This window comes from Meriones unguiculatus, chromosome 15 (genome assembly GCF_030254825.1).
Source record: "Meriones unguiculatus strain TT.TT164.6M chromosome 15, Bangor_MerUng_6.1, whole genome shotgun sequence".
NCBI lineage: Eukaryota > Metazoa > Chordata > Mammalia > Rodentia > Muridae > Meriones > Meriones unguiculatus.
The window spans coordinates 46,472,977-46,489,880 of NC_083362.1; the positions used below are offsets into that span (position 1 = coordinate 46,472,977).

General features: G+C 44.4%; 1 protein-coding gene across 2 annotated transcripts; it reads left to right on the forward strand.

The window, feature by feature from the left end:
• Positions 1-1,753: 1,753 nt before the first annotated feature.
• On the forward strand, positions 1,754-16,681 carry Bzw1 (basic leucine zipper and W2 domains 1). 2 transcript variants are annotated; one of them, XM_021655099.2, is made up of 12 exons: positions 1,754-2,072; positions 3,027-3,100; positions 7,180-7,356; positions 7,756-7,850; positions 9,019-9,084; positions 10,154-10,289; positions 11,235-11,344; positions 11,460-11,630; positions 13,101-13,247; positions 13,892-14,030; positions 14,642-14,764; positions 15,171-16,681. In XM_021655099.2, the coding sequence occupies exons 2-12, from the start codon at positions 3,037-3,039 to the stop codon at positions 15,200-15,202; spliced, it is 1,260 nt and encodes a 419-aa protein (XP_021510774.1). In that variant the 5' UTR covers positions 1,754-2,072; positions 3,027-3,036; the 3' UTR covers positions 15,203-16,681. The 2 variants fall into 2 exon arrangements, with proteins under 2 accessions (XP_021510774.1, XP_021510775.1); XM_021655100.2 differs by lacking the exons at positions 1,754-2,072; positions 3,027-3,100; positions 7,756-7,850 and having other exon boundaries at positions 7,279-7,362.
• The last annotated feature ends 223 nt before the right edge of the window (positions 16,682-16,904 follow it).

The following is a 16,904-nucleotide window of genomic DNA, read 5'->3' on the forward strand; positions in this document are numbered from 1 at the left end:
CTGATCCCTTACTGGAGGTCAATAAAGCCATCAATGGTATAAGAAGGTGGAAAATGGTATTCCTCTGGTCTTGCGTGTAAGTCAAAGAATTTAAAGAGTGATGAGGACTTAGGCTACATTTAAGAAGATCACCTAGGAATGTAAAGAAAGAGGACAGTGCTATGAGGAAGCTTCATTTAGTTAGAGGGATCAGAAACCTGAATCAACTGGGCTTGGTGACTGATGACTATAATTCCAGTACCTGGAAAGCTGATGCAGGAGGATTGCCAGTTAAAGGCCAGCCTACATAACAAGACCCTGTTTCAAAAATACAAAGACAGATGGTGCTTGAAAAGAGATGGAATTAGGAAATGTGACAAATACAGCTTTATGAGAATATGAGCCTGTGACCTCTGTATTTGCCACCTCTAGCTCAGTTTTGACCTGGTGGAACCAGCTGTTTGGGTTCCTACCTAGCTAGCTCTTCTCCTAACTATATGACCTTGTGCTCTGACCTTCGTGCCTTCTTTTCCCAACAAGATGAGACTAACAACAGTGTCAAGGTCATAGAACAGTTAGTTTCAAGGATTTAATGCAGTTAATAAAGCACTTGGGAGAATGTCTGATACACACACACATACACTCTACACAAACAGGGCTTTTTAATCAGTGAAACACTGTACCCTTAACAAGAAACAAAAATAATGTGGGGACATGCTACGGCACGGAGTATAAGACCAGATTTCCAAGAGAAATGCCATTGAGGACAGGAGGTTAGAGAATTAAGGTAGGGAGACTTAGAGCGCCAACTCCCACCATTTCCCCCTATGGCTGACAGCCTTCCTAGGTCCTACCTAGATTCAGTCCCACTGGCCACCTGCATTAGTACCTCCAAAAGCTCAGGCCCTTCCTAATAGCGAATCTTCCCACCGCCGTGCCTTCAGTTTGGAAAGGAAGAGACAGCTTAGATGCAACAAATAGCAGCTTAGTGACTTAAGAGGTGAATATGAAACTCCTTCACATATAGTAATTAAATCCCCAGAACACAGGTGCCTTCCACATGAGTAAGAAAGATTAAAGGTGAGTACAGGACTACTAAGTAACCGGAAAAACCCAGAGCGAGGTTCTGTGGAGACCCACTAAAGACTACGAAGCAAGAAGGGTGAGGACTAAGAATGGCTGGATTTTCCTACAGCTTCAGGAGATAAGTCTAGTAAGTAATTTTCCGTTCAAGCTGGTCGGTGAAGGCAGCGGTCAAAGCGTTGGGAAAACGAATACTATAGAGTGGTTTCTACCTATGTATATAGCGGTAAGAAGGAGGGACGGGGAAGGTGATTTTTAAGGACACATCCCAATTTCAGGGTGTGGTAGGAGAGCGAGGAAGCAGACGTAAAGGGCACAAATGGGGACCGGGCCCAGTTTTATCTGATGTCCTCGAGAATACAGCTTCCGAAGGTCCTCATCTCTGTGATAAGGGCCCATTCTGGGGTCTCCTTGCAAGGCTTGCCGTCGGCCCTCTGCAGCGCAGAGCATGGCGGCTCGGCCTCAGAGGGGACCCCAGCGCGTCCCGACCACCCGGGACAGGCAGACATGGCGGGACCTGCCTAGGCCCAGCAGAGCCTTTCTGCCGGCCGAGGCCTCCACGCACGCCGCCCCGCGGCCCCAACCCCGGGCTCCCGCTTCCGGAGGAGGGGTCTGGGCTGGGCTGGGGCGGACGGGTCCAAGTCGCGCCCGTCGAGGGGCCGTCTCACCCTTCCACCCCCGCCCCGAGAGAAGAGGCCGGACGATGCGGCGGAGTAAGGGACATGGGCTTCCCGGGGACAAGGGTCGGGGCATCCGTGGGCTTCAGGGCGGAACAGAGAAGCCAACCACCCGCTGCGGTCACCGGTCCTTACGAACTGCCACCCCGCGGCCTCGGCAGGGAGGATGCGGAGTGGCGCAGGGGAGAAATCTCGCGATAGCAGGCCTCCGGGGCGGGGGGTGGCGCCTCTTCCTCTCCTCCTGCTCGCGTTAGTTCCGGTCGCAGAGGAGACAGCGCCGCAGTTGCCGCCAGCTCGGGGATTTCTGGCTCTTTTCTCTTCGCCTTAAATTCGGTGAGGCGAGCGCGGCGCAGGCCCGGGGGACGGCAGCGCGCCGCGGCCCGGCGGAGGGCGAGGGTGGCGGCGCGGTTCGGAGGGGCCGGCGGGAGCCGGGGCCTGGATTCGTGGCCGGGGCCGCCGCTCTGGCGGGCGGGCGAGGCCGCGGGGCGCCGGGGTGGCGGCGCGCCCCGGGTGCGCCCCGGCCGGCCTGGGTAACAAAGCCACCGCGGCCTCTGTTGGGTGATGTACGCGTGGGGGGTTCGGCGGGCGGGGCGCAGCCGCCGCCACCACCGCCGCGGCCGCCGCCTCCGCCGCTGCTTTCGCGGGAGGGCGGGCGGATGTACGGGGCGGCGGGGGCCCCGGCGCGCAGCGCCTCGGCGCCTGTGGTCCGCTCGGCGCGGCGGCCACCACCGCAGGCGACAGGGTCGGTGGAGAAGGGCCCCCGGCGCTCTGGGAGCCGCCAGTCGGGCCCTGCGAGGCGGGAGGCACGGGAAAGGGTGTGGATGCGGAGACACGTGCCCCGGGAGGAGGCGGCCTAGGCTGTAGCGTTTGTGGCCAGCTCTCGAGTTTTGCACCTTGGAAGGGTGCAAGCGGTCTCCGCGGCCCCGGGCGACACTTTGGAGTGAGGGCAGTGCTGGTGCTGTTCGGGAGAGATTCGCTTTGACAGATAGCTCGTGACCGTGGCGGGCCGCTAAGTTCCGGTTACTTAGAAAAAGTGGGAGATGCAAAGAGCAATTAGGTTTGCGATAGGCCACCAGACAGGGTAATACTGTAATGCCATATCGAGGTGTAGTTCCAGCACTTCCTTGAAGGTATTCTTGTAGAGGAATACTTAGCTGCACCAGCTCTGTTGCCTGTTAACTGAACATATGCTCGGTTTGCGTTAGTTGTGATTTTGACTTAAGGTTTGATACCTAGAAGTTAATGTTCCTGGCACAGGTGCTTTTAAGGCCGTTTCTTTTTTTCTAGGGTGTCTTTTATGAATAATCAAAAGCAGCAAAAACCAACGCTATCAGGCCAGCGTTTTAAAACCAGAAAAAGAGGTAAATATTTGTTAATCTCCCTTAAGCTTTCAGACATTTCTTGTGTCTTGGTTTTTCTCACAGTCAGCTGTGTGTGTTACTAAACCCTCAAGAGAAACTAACAAACTTGAGTTTCTAGCTAACTGCTGATTCAGATGACAGCTCCCTTATTGCTTCTACTGCTTTCTCAGACCTTCACTTTTTGGTATGAATATTCCTTTTAGTGTGGAAACTAGTGGCAAAAACTGAAGATGTGGCATTAAAATCATAGATTTAAGAAGTTTGAACAAAGAAGGATAAAAGAAAGGGGGACAGATTTCACCTAGATTTTGTGGAGATGTGTGATGGGCTCATTGATAGTGTCTAACATGCTCTAGGTCTTGGAAAAGATGTGGGAGAAAAATCAGATTTTTTTTTTTTAAACTTACAGAATGGTAGAATGGGGTTCACATTGAAACTTTTTTTTTTTTAAGGTTTAATAGGCTCTCAGAGTGTAGCTCAGGCTGGGCTCCAACTCCCTTCAAAGTTCTGGGATTAAAGGCATGAGCTCCTACTGCCAATCCAGTCTGGGCACTGAACCTAGGACTGTCAGAGGCAGACAGATTCTTGAGTTTGAGCTCAGCCCGGTCAACGGACTGAGTTCCAGGGCAGCCAGGGCTACACAGAGAGACCCCGTGTGTGTGTGTGAGAGAGAGAGAGAGAGAGAGAGAGAGAGTGTGTGTTGCACTTTAAATAGTATTCTTTGAAAGCACACATTGGCTAGGCATGATGGCACACAACTTTAATTCTGGCAGAAAATGAAGGGGTCTATTTAATGGTAGAATTTCAGTCCACCTAGGGCTACATGATGAGATCGTGTCTCAAAAAGTGGAGCACACATTATATTAAGTAGTTTGGCAGATACAGAGATTGGACCAACCACTGGTCTTAGGTTGCTTCTGGTTTTCTACCTTTCATAGGCAGTTTGACATACATATGCCAGCATCTCTTTGTACTCTCCATAGTCTGTCCTCCTGTGGTAAAACCAAAGTGTACTTTTATTCTAGTTTGTAGGTACAGATTAGCCAGTAAAGGTTTTCTTTAACTAATTTGCCAACAACAAATCTTAACGTGTTCTCTGAGTTTTTAGATTCCTGGCCACCATAGTGATGACGCTGATAGTTTGACTTTTGTTGATAGCATTGAGGGGGTGTCACTTCCCTAAAATCCAGATAAAGCTCTTCACGCCGCTATACTGTGTGGCGCGTGGCCTGCACTCACAAGATTGAGGCAAAAGAGTAATTGGACTAGCCTAGGACACAAGAGGCCCTGTCTGTAAACCCTCCCACCCCAAAGGGAAAAGTAACAGAAAGGGCTCACATATGGCCTCCTGGTCCTGGGTGTAGTCACCCATGTTTACCTAGAGCTAAGGGAGTTCTGAAGACTAAAGCTAAGGACTTTTAGTAAAACCAAGAAAGTCCTGGAAAAAGTAATTTCTCTCTCTAATAGTTTGTAAAAGAAATCATGTATTAGTTGGCCATAGTGGCACAACACCTTTAGTCCTGGCACTAGGGAGGCAGAGGTAGGTAGATTGCTCTGAGTTCCGGGGCAGCCAGGGTTCTGTTACACAGAGAAACCTTGTCTCAAAAAAAAAAACAAAAATAAAGAAATTAGATAGCTAGCCTCACCTGACAGGTGTGAAGATTCAAATACTTAACGTTAATTGGCAAATCAAGACATTCTCAAGGAGCTGGGTGCATGTCGTCGGTGCCGAGCACTTGACCAGCATGTATGAGGCCCTGGATTCATCTCCAGCATCACAAGAAACAAAAGCACCTGCCCTGCAGCATGTGAAAGGCCACATGAGTTAGTAAGGCTAAGTGCTTCCTATTGTGTGCTATTCAGTACTCACAGAAACTTTATGAGATATATGTTATTTCAAAAGGGAATGTAGATACTGAAAATGGCTAGTTTGGGTCTGGAGAGATGTTTCAGCAGTTAAGGGCACTTGATGCCTTTTTATTTTTTTAAGATCTATTTATTATTTATACAGCATTCTGTCTGCATGTGTGCTTGTGCACCAGAAAAGGCCAACAAATCTCACTATAGATGGTTGTTAGCCACCATGTGGTTGCTGGGAATTGACCTCAGGTAGATGAACAGTCAATGTTGTTAACCTGTGACCCATCTCTCTAGCCCCCACTTGCTGCTCTTGTACAGGATTTGGGTTTGATTCCCAGCACCCATTTCAGTCAGCTCCCATCTATGTGTAACTGCAGTTCCAGGAGAAACAGCACCTTCTTCGGGCCTCCCCAGGCTCCAGGCACACACGTGGTACACATATGCATGTAAGCATTCACTATGTAAAAGTTGTACAAATGCGCAGGCATCCTGGAAATCAAGATTGCAGCCGGGTTGGCTTTGTTTATTTTGAGGCAGGGTCTCCACATAGCCCTGACTGGTTCTGGAACTCAGTATGTAGACCAGGCTAGCCTCAAGCTTCCTGAGTGCTGGATTAAAGAAAAGCCAAAGTGTTATGGACATATAAAAGAAAGGGAGAAATCCCCTAAAACTTTAAGAGCAGTATGGCCAGCTGGGCCTGGGTGGCGCACACTTTTAATCCCAGTACTTGGGAGGCAGAGACAGGCAGATCTCGGTGAGTTTAAGGACAGCCTGGTCTACAAAGCAAGTCCAGGACAGCCAGAGCTTTACAGAGAAACCTTTCCTCAGAAAACCAAGAGGAATATGGCCATACATACAACTACATAGCAAAACCTTGCCCCCCAAAAAAACAAAACAGCCATGCTGGTGGTAACACACCTTTAATCTCAGCATCCAGGAGGCACAGGCAGGAGGATCTCTGGGTTTAAGGCCAGCCTAGTCTACATAGTCCCAGGACAGCCAAGGCTACACAGAGAACCCTGACTCAAAAAATCTGAGAGGAAAAAACAAAATAGGGCGAGGGGTATAGTTGAGTAGATTGTGTGTGGAACATGTGTAAAGCCCTAGAGTCTGTTTCTAGAACGTAAGAGGCAGAGATGGAAGGGTCCTAAGTTGAAGATGGAGTGTTTTAGACCACCTTGAGGCAGATGGGACCCTGTCTCAAAACAAAAAGGGTCTCAAGAGATGGCTCGGTTAAAGTGCTTGTCACACAAGCATGAAAACCTGAGTTTGATCCCTGGTACCTATGTCAAAGCCAGGCATAGTAGTTCCTGCTTGTGAGTCAAGCATGGGTGAGGAGAGACAGGATTCCTGGAACTTGTTGACTAGCCAGTCTTGCCAAAGTGAGCTCTAGGTTCAGTGAAAGGCTTTCTTAATAATACGGATACAAGTACCCGGACCAACCTAATAGAACCCCGGGCTTGACTGGCTAATTAGTGCTTGCACATCCTATGCAAGACTGAGTTCTGTCCTCAGTTCTACAGCACTTGGAAGTGCAAGGCAAGGCAGATACTTATAAGGGGGGGGGACTTGAGAGTGCAAATTTTTTGAGGAATAAAGTATACTTGGTATAGAAAGGCGATGTTAAGGGGGTTTGTTTTGTTTTTATTTGATTTTGAGACTGGATTTCACTTTGTAGACCAGGCTGTCTTGGAACTCAGATCTACCTTCCTCTGCCTTTAGTTAGTTAGTTAGTTTTTGTTTTTTTGAGACAGGGTTTCTCTGTGTAGCCTTGGACTTGCTTTGTAGATCAGGCTGTCCTCAAACTCACTGGGATCACCTGACTGTCTCCCCTAGTGTTGAGATTACAGACATGTCCACTGAGCCAGGCTTTGTAGTGCTGGGATTAAAGGTTTGTGCCACCATGGCTGGTGTAGGTTCCTTAGAACAGTCTGGTAACAGTGGGACCAGGAGGTCCAGCACACCCAGCTTGCGAAAGTGGAGCAGCCCCGCAGTCAGTGAGTCCTTGACCAGGTGAGTTGTTCTGTCTTGGGCTTGCTAGGGGGACACTGTGTGTCTCATCTTTCTCCTGTCATCTTTCTTCCTCCAGTCCTGAGTCCTTGCCTTTTTTCAGCTGTTGAATTAAATAAAGCTCAGTAATTGGATTAATTTATCTTATTTGCCAGTTTATGCCATTTTTTATAAGCTTCTTGAAATTGATTTTTTTTTCCTCTTTCCAGATGAAAAAGAGAGGTTTGACCCTACTCAGTTTCAAGACTGTATTATTCAAGGCTTAACTGAAACTGGTACTGATTTGGAAGCAGTAGCTAAGTTTCTTGATGCTTCTGGAGCAAAACTTGACTACCGCCGCTATGCAGAAACACTCTTTGACATTCTGGTGGCTGGCGGAATGCTGGGTAAGTGTCTCGGTTTTGTGGGTCTAATTTAGGAAAGTGATATACAGAGATAATGGAGAAACCAGAATGTGAGCTTTTGACGAACTGGACAAGAGGGGTGGGTTTTGGTTGTATTGTGTTGTGTTTTGTTTCTACCCCTTGTAGGCTAAGGGTTAGAGATTTTAAGATAGGGTTGATTCCTGTGCCGGCCCCTCCACCTGGTCAACAACCCATCTGCCTCAGCCTCCCAAATGCTGGGATTACAGATAGCTGTCCCCATACCTGGCTTCAGTAAACTTCTTTGGATTTTAATTCATTTTAGAGTGTTACCATTTTATTTTATATTGGAAAAATTTGCCAGTATATAAACCTGAATAAGCAAGGTTACTGTAAATTAAAATACTGTTAAAACTTTGTTAGCCCCAGGTGGTACACTGGCAGATGACATGATGCGCACAGATGTCTGTGTGTTTGCAGCACAAGAAGACCTAGAGACCATGCAAGCATTTGCTCAGGTGAGCGAAGCGGTCCGTTCTAGCACTGCCGTCCATCTGGCTAATGTCTGAGGGATAGATGTTCTGCTTTATAAAGGTTGCAGGTAGATTTTAAGTTTTAAGGGTATAGGTCTTGATGAAATATTGTGGGTTAGAAATTCATGGTCAGGAATAAAATTAATTCGCTGTAGTTTGTGAGTTTGTTTTTTGAGACAGGATTTTTCTGTGTAACAGGCTGTCATGAAACTCTGTAAACTCACAGAGATCTGCCTGCCTCAGCATGCCCAGCCTTTACTCTCTTTCCTGTTTTTGAGCAGCAAAAATGATTTTTTTTATTATGAGTTTATACACATGAGTGCAGGTGTCCTCAGAGACAGAGGCATCAGACCCTCTGAATCTGTAGAACTGGCACTTGTGAGCCCACCATTGGGAATGCCGGGAACTGAACTCTTGCAAGAGCCATGGACACGCTCACCCACCCAGTCAACTGTCTAGCTCCTGGATTTGTTTCTCAGAATTACTTTTTAAGAAAGGCAGTAAAACAGGTTGGGTAGTCCTTGAGAAATTGAGGCAGGAGAACCAGGAATTCAAGATCACCCTCAGGTTTATAGGTTTATAGTATGTTCATTGCCAGCCTGGACTAGGTGAGAGTGTTTAAGACCCTCCACATAAAGAAAGGTACTAAGCTGGTAATTCATGCTCTGAACTCCAACATGCAGGAGACAGGCTGGAAAATTTGAGGGAGACAGTGACCAAAAAAAAAAAAAAGTGAAAATGAACAGAAACATCAGTATTATATTGTGATTGCTGTACTGAGCAATTTTCATTTTAAAGAAAAAATGTATTTATTGATGGAAGCTGGGATCTCACTTTGTTGTCCAACATAGGCTTGAGCTGAAGCAGCCCTCACACCTCACCTTCCCCGGTGCTGAGAGCTCTGTTGCCACATTCAGCTTCATAATTACATTCTAGTTTATCTAACCCTGGAATTTGGTATCTGTGACTAGGAAGAGGATAGCTGTATTCTATGGTCTTACTGTTCTTTGAACCAAAGTTAATTGGTATTTGGTCAGCATACAGTGATAACTTACTGAGAAGTGACTATTGCGTGTTCATATTAAGTGTGGTGAGATGATACCAGTGGAGAGTCCTCCTTTTGATTCTAGGAATGACTTGGATTTTCTTCTAGGTTTTTAACAAGTTAATCAGGCGCTACAAATACCTGGAGAAAGGTTTTGAAGATGAAGTTAAAAAGGTATGAGGAGTATAAAATGGGGCTTACTTTGGGATGGTAGCTCTCAAATAATGACATAGAGACTTGTTTATTTATTAATGCTGAGGCCTTCAGCTAGGTTTCTTCCTAACTAGCTTGTAACTTCAATTGTCCTGTTTACAGTAACCCGAGTTTGGCCACATGACTCGATATTACCTCTCCTGCAGTCTCCCAGCCTGCTTCTTGCTTCCAGTTTGGCTGGGCTGGCAATTCCTCCCTCCCTCCCCGCTCTGTCCTGGAAGTCCTACCTCCTTTCCTCCATCAGCTTTTTAATTGAATCCAATCAGAAGTGCACAAAGATGTTCTCCCAGCAGAGGAGGAATGGGGTAGCCATGTACTTAAACAGCACCCAGTGTATAGTCTTAGCACCAGAATGGAAAGGGAAAAGGTCAGGTAGGGAGATGTTAAATTCTAATCCAGCCACAGGTTGGACATAGTATTAGATGCTTAAGTAGGCTCTTGAAGGATCACTTAGTTGCTGAAATCTTTGAAACTTACGTATTGTAACTTAGTGTTGTGTTGAAACCAATGGCAGTTAAAAATCTAGGAATTTGCTGGGCACGGTGGTATACATAAGCCTGTAATCCCAGCACGCTGAAGTAGAGGCAGGTGTATCTCTTTTGAGTTCAAGGCCAGCCTGGTCTGCAAAGCAAGTCCAGGACAGCCAAGGCTACATGAGAAACCCTGTCTTGAAGAAAACAAAACAAAAACATTAGGAATTATTCAGAAGATGAAGGGTAAAGGATCAGAGATGTTAAAGAAATTACTTATATTTGAATCCTAATGCTAGATATTTCATAAATGGATGTAGCAGCAGAAAGTCTGACAAAATTAACCTTCACCTGCAGGGCGAGTTTCATTTTTAACATTTAATGTGTAATAAAACCAAGACAGAGATTAATAAGTAGTTTGCCCAAGATTATTGTGTTAGTGAGTCTTATGATGGAGATATAAATGTGAATGGCTGGGCATTAGCTGAATTAGTTTGTTTTACTGCTTCTCTTAACCATAATGCAAGCGCTCTTTTAACCCTAACTATTTACTTTCACAGTTACTGCTCTTCCTAAAGGGATTTTCAGAGTCAGAGAGGAACAAGCTCGCCATGTTGACTGGGGTTCTTCTGGCTAATGGGACACTGAATGCATCCATTCTTAACAGCCTTTATAATGAGAACTTGGTTAAAGAAGGTGATTAGCTTTTGAACTGTTGTAAGCGCATGGTGTACTGTGTGTGGATGGGTGTGTGCATTTTAATGTGTGCTTGGAAGTGGGGAGGAACTTCGGGTGTCCTTTGTTGTTAACTACTTGGGTGCATAGAGTCTTTCACTGACCTGGAACTGAGTAGGTTGGGCTGGCCGGTCAGTGAGCCTGAGGGAGTCCATCTCCCCAGTGCTGGGATTACAACCCCAACTCTCCCTGCCTTTTTTCCTCATCCTTCAACATGAGTTCTGGAGACTAGGCTCATATTGTCATGTTTGCAAGGCAAAAGTTTCGAAAACTCTCAAATTTTTTATAGACTTATTTGTATCTTTGTGTGAATTTCTCTACACCACATGCATGTAGGAATCCTTGGAGGCCAGAGGAGAGTGTTGGGTTTCTAGAAACTGAAGAGTTACTGGTGTCTCTGAAATACATAGGTGCTGTGATCTAAACTCAGATCTTCAAAAGAGCAATTGCTCTTAACCGTTGGAAACACCCGTCTTTCCAGCCCCTTGGAAAAGTGTTTTTAATGCATTCCAGTTTAGTGGCACGTATTCGTACCTTTAGCATCCAAGTATGAGTGTACTACAGTGAGCTCCATGGGAACGCAGAACTCGTGTTTATTGAGGAACTTGGGAGTTAAGGCAAGCACTAGCAACTGTGCCACATTCTTAGTCCCTGCAGTCATTTCTTAACCGTCCTTCCTGCCCCCAGTACTTCTAAGTTGCTGAGAATTTAAGGTCCCTTTAGTTCTCACAATAGCACTGGTTAGCATATAAATTGTCAACTGCAGCTGCATCAGTAACTTAGCCAGTGACAGAATAGGGGACTTGGAGTGAAATGGTCACATTGGCACAGGAAAGTGGGGGGTTTGGCTGGACTTGAAGAAACTGAGGAATGTGCATCTGTTAGAAAAGCGACTTTGTTTTACAGGGGTTTCAGCAGCATTTGCTGTAAAGCTCTTTAAATCATGGATAAATGAGAAAGACATCAATGCAGTCGCTGCAAGTCTTCGGAAAGTCAGCATGGACAACAGACTGATGGTTTGTACCTTGCCTTCTCCTTCCAACCGTTCATTGATGTAATGGTAACAATTTCTTGTTTTTTTAATTGAAAACCCGCTTTTGTGTAAAGACCACTTAACTGATTTTCTTTCAGGAGCTGTTCCCTGCCAATAAGCAAAGCGTCGAACACTTCACTAAGTATTTCACCGAGGCAGGCTTGAAGGAGCTTTCAGAGTATGTCCGCAACCAGCAGACCATTGGGGCGCGGAAGGAGCTCCAGAAGGAGCTTCAGGAGCAGATGTCCCGTGGTGATCCATTCAAGGATGTAAGCTGCTCTCTGAACCATTCATTCTTCTTGTCTGTTTTGTACATGAATGCATACATGCCTGTGTGCCACACGTGCTCAATTTGCCTGATGCCTGAGGGTTTGTCCCCCTTGGAACTGGAGTTACAGGTCCTGAAAGAGTAGCCAGTGCTCCTAATTCCTGAGCCATCCATCCTGCTTTTGTAAAAGCCATCTTTTTTTTTTAAAGATTTATTTATTATTTATATAGCATTCTGCCTGCATGTGTGCCTGCGCACCAGAAGAGGGTACCAGATCTCACTATAGATGGTTGTGAGCTACCATGTGGTTGCTGGGAATTGAACTCAGGGCCTTTGGAAGAGCAGCCAGTGCTCTTAACCTCTGAGCCATCTCTCCAGCCCCCTAAAGCCATCTTTTTAAGCCTAGATTTTTACATGGACATGTTTGTTTATTTGGTTGGTTTTGGATTTTGGGTTTTTGTGGTTTTTTTTGTTTGTTTGTTTGTTTGGTTTGGTTTTTGAGACAAGTTTCTCTGTGTAGCCTTAGCTGTCCTGGAACTCACCTTGTAGACCAGGCTGGCCTTGAATTCATAGAAATCCACATGTTTTAATCCCACGTGCGGGGATTAAAGGCATGCAGCACCATGGCCCAACTTATATGGACATTTTTGTACATTCAGGAGTCTCCAGTATTTCCCCAGAGTAAGCTTGGATTAGTAATTACAGATTTGGACTTCATCTAGCCTTTCATATGCTTATTTTAAGTTTTACTGATGCCCAGATAAAATAACTTTGAAGATTTTATAATGTATAAGGCAGGGGGCAGACAGTTTTCATTTGGAGCCAATTTATTTTTGTTGTTGCTGAGTGATTTTACATTTATTTAGGTGTGGGTGTGTATATACTGGGGAATCAGTCTTGGGTTGTCGGGCTCCTTTATGTTCTTGCTGAGCCATCTCACTTGCCAGAGCTAGTTTGTGTATAAAATAGGTTGAATTTCAAAGTTCTGTCCTGTGGCAGAGACATTCAGTTTTGTTTTGTTTTATTAATTACATTTTATTTACTTTGTATCCCCCCTGGGCCTCCCTCCCTCCTGCCCTCCCAATCCCACCCTCCCTCTTCCCCACCCGTGTCCCTCTCCCAGTCCACTGAAAAGGGAGGTCCTCCTCCCCTTCCCTCTGATCCTAGTCTATCAGGTCTAATCAGGAGTGGCTACATTGGGCATTCTGTTTTTATGTGGTACAGGTGAAATTTGTCAGTAGGGAAAGGCTTTGTTTTCTTGCTTATTTCAGACATGGACTCAGCATGCAGCTGTGGCTGGCCTGGAACTTTGTGGATCAGGTTGGCCTCTAGCCCAGATCCACCTGCCTCTGTCTCAGGAATGCTGGGGTTAAAGCCATGAGTCCACCACGCCTAGCTGGAAAGGCAATTGGTAAAAGATCTAAATTTGATGTATTAACAGTAGCTTCTGTTACTGTGGACTGCTTTACAGATAATCTTATATGTCAAGGAAGAGATGAAGAAGAACAACATCCCAGAACCAGTCGTCATTGGGATAGTCTGGTCCAGTGTGATGAGCACCGTGGAGTGGAACAAAAAGGAGGAGCTGGTAGCAGAGCAAGCCATCAAGCACTTGAAGGTACTGGGGTTGCTCCTCAATAAAGCAGGCTGGCATAGTACAGATGGGGTGTGCCCTGTTGGTGGGGATTTGTCTAAGGCAGCAGTTCTCAACTTGTGGGTTTTGACTCCTTTGGGAGTTAAAGGACTCTTGCATAGAAGTTGCCTAAAACCATCAAAAAATAGAGACATTTTTATTACCATTCATAACAATAGCAAAATTATAAAGTTATGAAGTAGCTATGAAAATAATTTTATGGTTGGGGGTCATCACAGCTTGAGGAATTGATATTATAGGGTGGCAGCATTAGGAAGGTTAAGAACCACTGCCCAAGGATTTACCACATTTGTGCTGGGGGTGGTCTGCTAGTAAATGTTTTTTAGTGTTGATATTATTTCTAAGGCTCCCGTGTCTTTATTTGGCTCCTACATTGAAAATAATAACATGTCTAAAAGTAACTTAAGTCTGATTTGATACTGCTGAGGGAATGTTAGAAGTTTACTACTACCTGAAGTAGATCTTAGATTTTTCTGGTTTGCCATTTTTTATTCCCAATTTCCCGTGAACTGATCATGGTGGTAAAGGTGTGTTGTGATCTGTATTGTGGCATTTTGTAATGGAATGGATGATCTTTATAATGAGTAAGTCATTCTTTCTTTTAAAAGCAATACAGCCCCCTACTTGCTGCCTTTACTACCCAAGGTCAATCTGAGCTGACTCTGCTGCTGAAGATTCAGGAGTATTGCTATGACAACATTCATTTCATGAAAGCCTTCCAGAAAATAGTGGTGCTTTTTTATAAAGGTAAGTAAGTCTTCAGTTTTGTGAAAGTGTATGAAAATCCCAAAATACTGGAAATAATGACCTTCTTTGTCTTCACAAAATGAAATCATTTGTGGTTAAATTGAGGGTGGTTGCACTGTTTTTGGTTTGGTTTTGTTTTTCTGTAGCCTTGACTGACTTGGGACTCCCTCTGTAGACCAGGCTGGCCTTGAGCTCACATCTACTTGTCTGCCTCCCACAGGCTAGGATTAAAGGCCAACACCATCATTGCCAGCATATTGTTTATTTTTGAGTAAGGCTGTCGCTGTTGTGTTGACTGGCTTGGAACTTACAGACCAGGTTGATTTGCAACTCAAAGATCCACCTGCCTCTGCTTTCCAAGTGCAGTGCTGGGGTCAAAAGTGTGTTCCCCCACACCCAGCAGAACTGGGTGTTTTTATTTGGTACATTGCTATTAGGTCTGTGAACCTTGTTCACAAGGTAAATACAAGTTAAATCCATAAGCGAGACCCTACCTCTCCCAATCACCCTTACCTACAGGAAAAACAACCCAAGTAGGCATGTGTATTTTGTGTGGTTTAGTAGAAAGCTTATTGTGTTCAAGTGTCCTGATACAGTTGACTTGTTCATAGCTGAGGTCCTGAGTGAAGAGCCCATTCTGAAGTGGTATAAGGATGCACATGTTGCAAAGGGGAAAAGTGTCTTCCTTGAGCAGATGAAGAAGTTTGTAGAATGGCTCAAAAATGCTGAAGAGGGTAAGTCTTCCTTTGTGTAGACGCTTGGAAATTGGGTGGTGGTGTTTGGTTACTGTTGAATGGCTTGCCTCTCAGTGTTTAATCATCATTATAGTTTTTAAAGTTGTATTATATTTTTATTTAGTTATGTGTAAGGGTTTGAGTACCATAGCACATGTGGAGAACAAATCTCCTTTTAAAAGAGATTAAACTTGGGTTGACTTGACAGCAGGCAGTTTACTGTTCTTGCTTGCCCCATTATTGTATCTTACACTAAACAGTAGGAAAATTTGAAAATTTTGAAATACTTGAATATGTACTTGTTATCAGTTGATATTAGTCAAGTTCTTAAATTATAAAGTTTCAAATAATGGAAACTAGCTTCCTGAAACAAGATGCTTGACTGTTTTTCAAACTCTTTTTCTAGAATCTGAGTCTGAAGCTGAAGAAGGTGACTGAATTTTGAAACAACATCCTCAGTAAAGCAAACAGGAGTTGTAGATAAAATGTCATGTCTCATGTGTCCTGGTTCTTACATCTTCCTACCTCCCTATATCAAGCATGATATAAGGGCTTTCATGGCAATTTTTATTTTAACTTTTTATGGTTACTGGAAATGTTGGGTTTGGTTTCTGAAACCATGTGTAAGTAGCTGCAGGAGCTGTAGAGTTGAATCTGATTGTTTCATTGGTTTTTCAGTTACCTTCTACCTCCTGTATTTTCTACTGTAATAATGTGATGTAAGGCCTTCCACAATGAGCAGTTCACTCTATTCCCTGGCTTTTCTATATAAACAGTTTTCAAGATATGATTTGGTTAAAAATAATTTGTTACAAAAAGATTCTGTTTGCAAATTAAACTGTAAAAGTATTCCAATGTCTCGAAAGACAATGATTTGTGTGATAATTTAGTATGTCCAGAGCCCTGTTCATCAGTGAAAGTCCTGTAGACGATTGAATCCATAACATGAATCCTGAGTGTTTGGACCATTGGTTATATATGTAAGCATTTTCTTGTATTTTTAATCCCAGATTTTTTTTTTCCTGGGTTTCATCTTTAGTTAAGCCATGGAGAGCAATATGGAGTTTTAGAACTCACGTGTGGCAGAGGTAGGAAGAAGAAAGCTGAGCCTTTTTCCAGAAACTTCTGTGTTCATTTGTATCTTATCAGGTGGAACAAGTAGATACTCTTCATACAAACATTCTACTCAGGAGACAGCTCGACTGTTAGGAAAGGGTTCCCAGAGGAGTGTGAGTCAAGGTTTAGTCTTGACATTGACCTAAGGCTTGTTGGGAACGTTTCAGGAGAGCGTGTTCTAACAAGATCTAAACACGTCTCCATTTCCTGTTGTGAAGGGCAGTCAGCGGTCCACCACTCAGTCATCAGGCCTGGCTTCATTCGACTCTATTCAAGCACCTAGTAACTCACCCTAGTTGCCATTTAATTGCCGTGAGCCAAATACTTTTAAATGATTAATTCATTTATTTCAATGGATGCCTTCATTTCTTTTTACTATCCATTTGTAGTTAGTTGGTAGGGGGAAAAGGTAGCCACCTTTTGGGAAAGGCTAAAGAAAAATGAACATTTTGAAAGTTTTTTAATTGGTAAAAGAAAATAGTCAAAAATAATGCCACCAGAGACTGAGTGGAAATTGCCCATTTTGAAGGTGCCATTCTTAGAAGCCAAGAATTTGGTATTTAAAGTTTATCTTGAGAGAATAACATGTAATATAATTTGAAATAAAGGTATAGTAACCTTAAGAGCATTGTAGTGAAAACATTGATGAGAGGGGTGAATTTGTAAAATGAATGACTTTGATAAAGTTTTATGCACAGGCAAATGTGTATTCATTAGATTCTGTGTAGTGATCTGCTTTTCCTTTGTAATTTGTAGTCCTAAAAAGATTTTTTTTAAAAATAAAGTCCATCCTTACATTTAGGATTTATAGATCAGTCTTTTTATTCCCCCGTAAATCCCTTTGCCCCCATGGTGTGCTGGTGTCCGCTACGTAAGCAGTTACAGTCCATCCTTCCACTCAGACTAAACACCTTGCAGACTCCAATGCAGCTGCAGCTACATTGCCATTTCTACAACCAGATTCTTGCATGTTGCCGCCGTTTGAAACGCACCATTTATTATATACTATGTACAGTGACAGTGT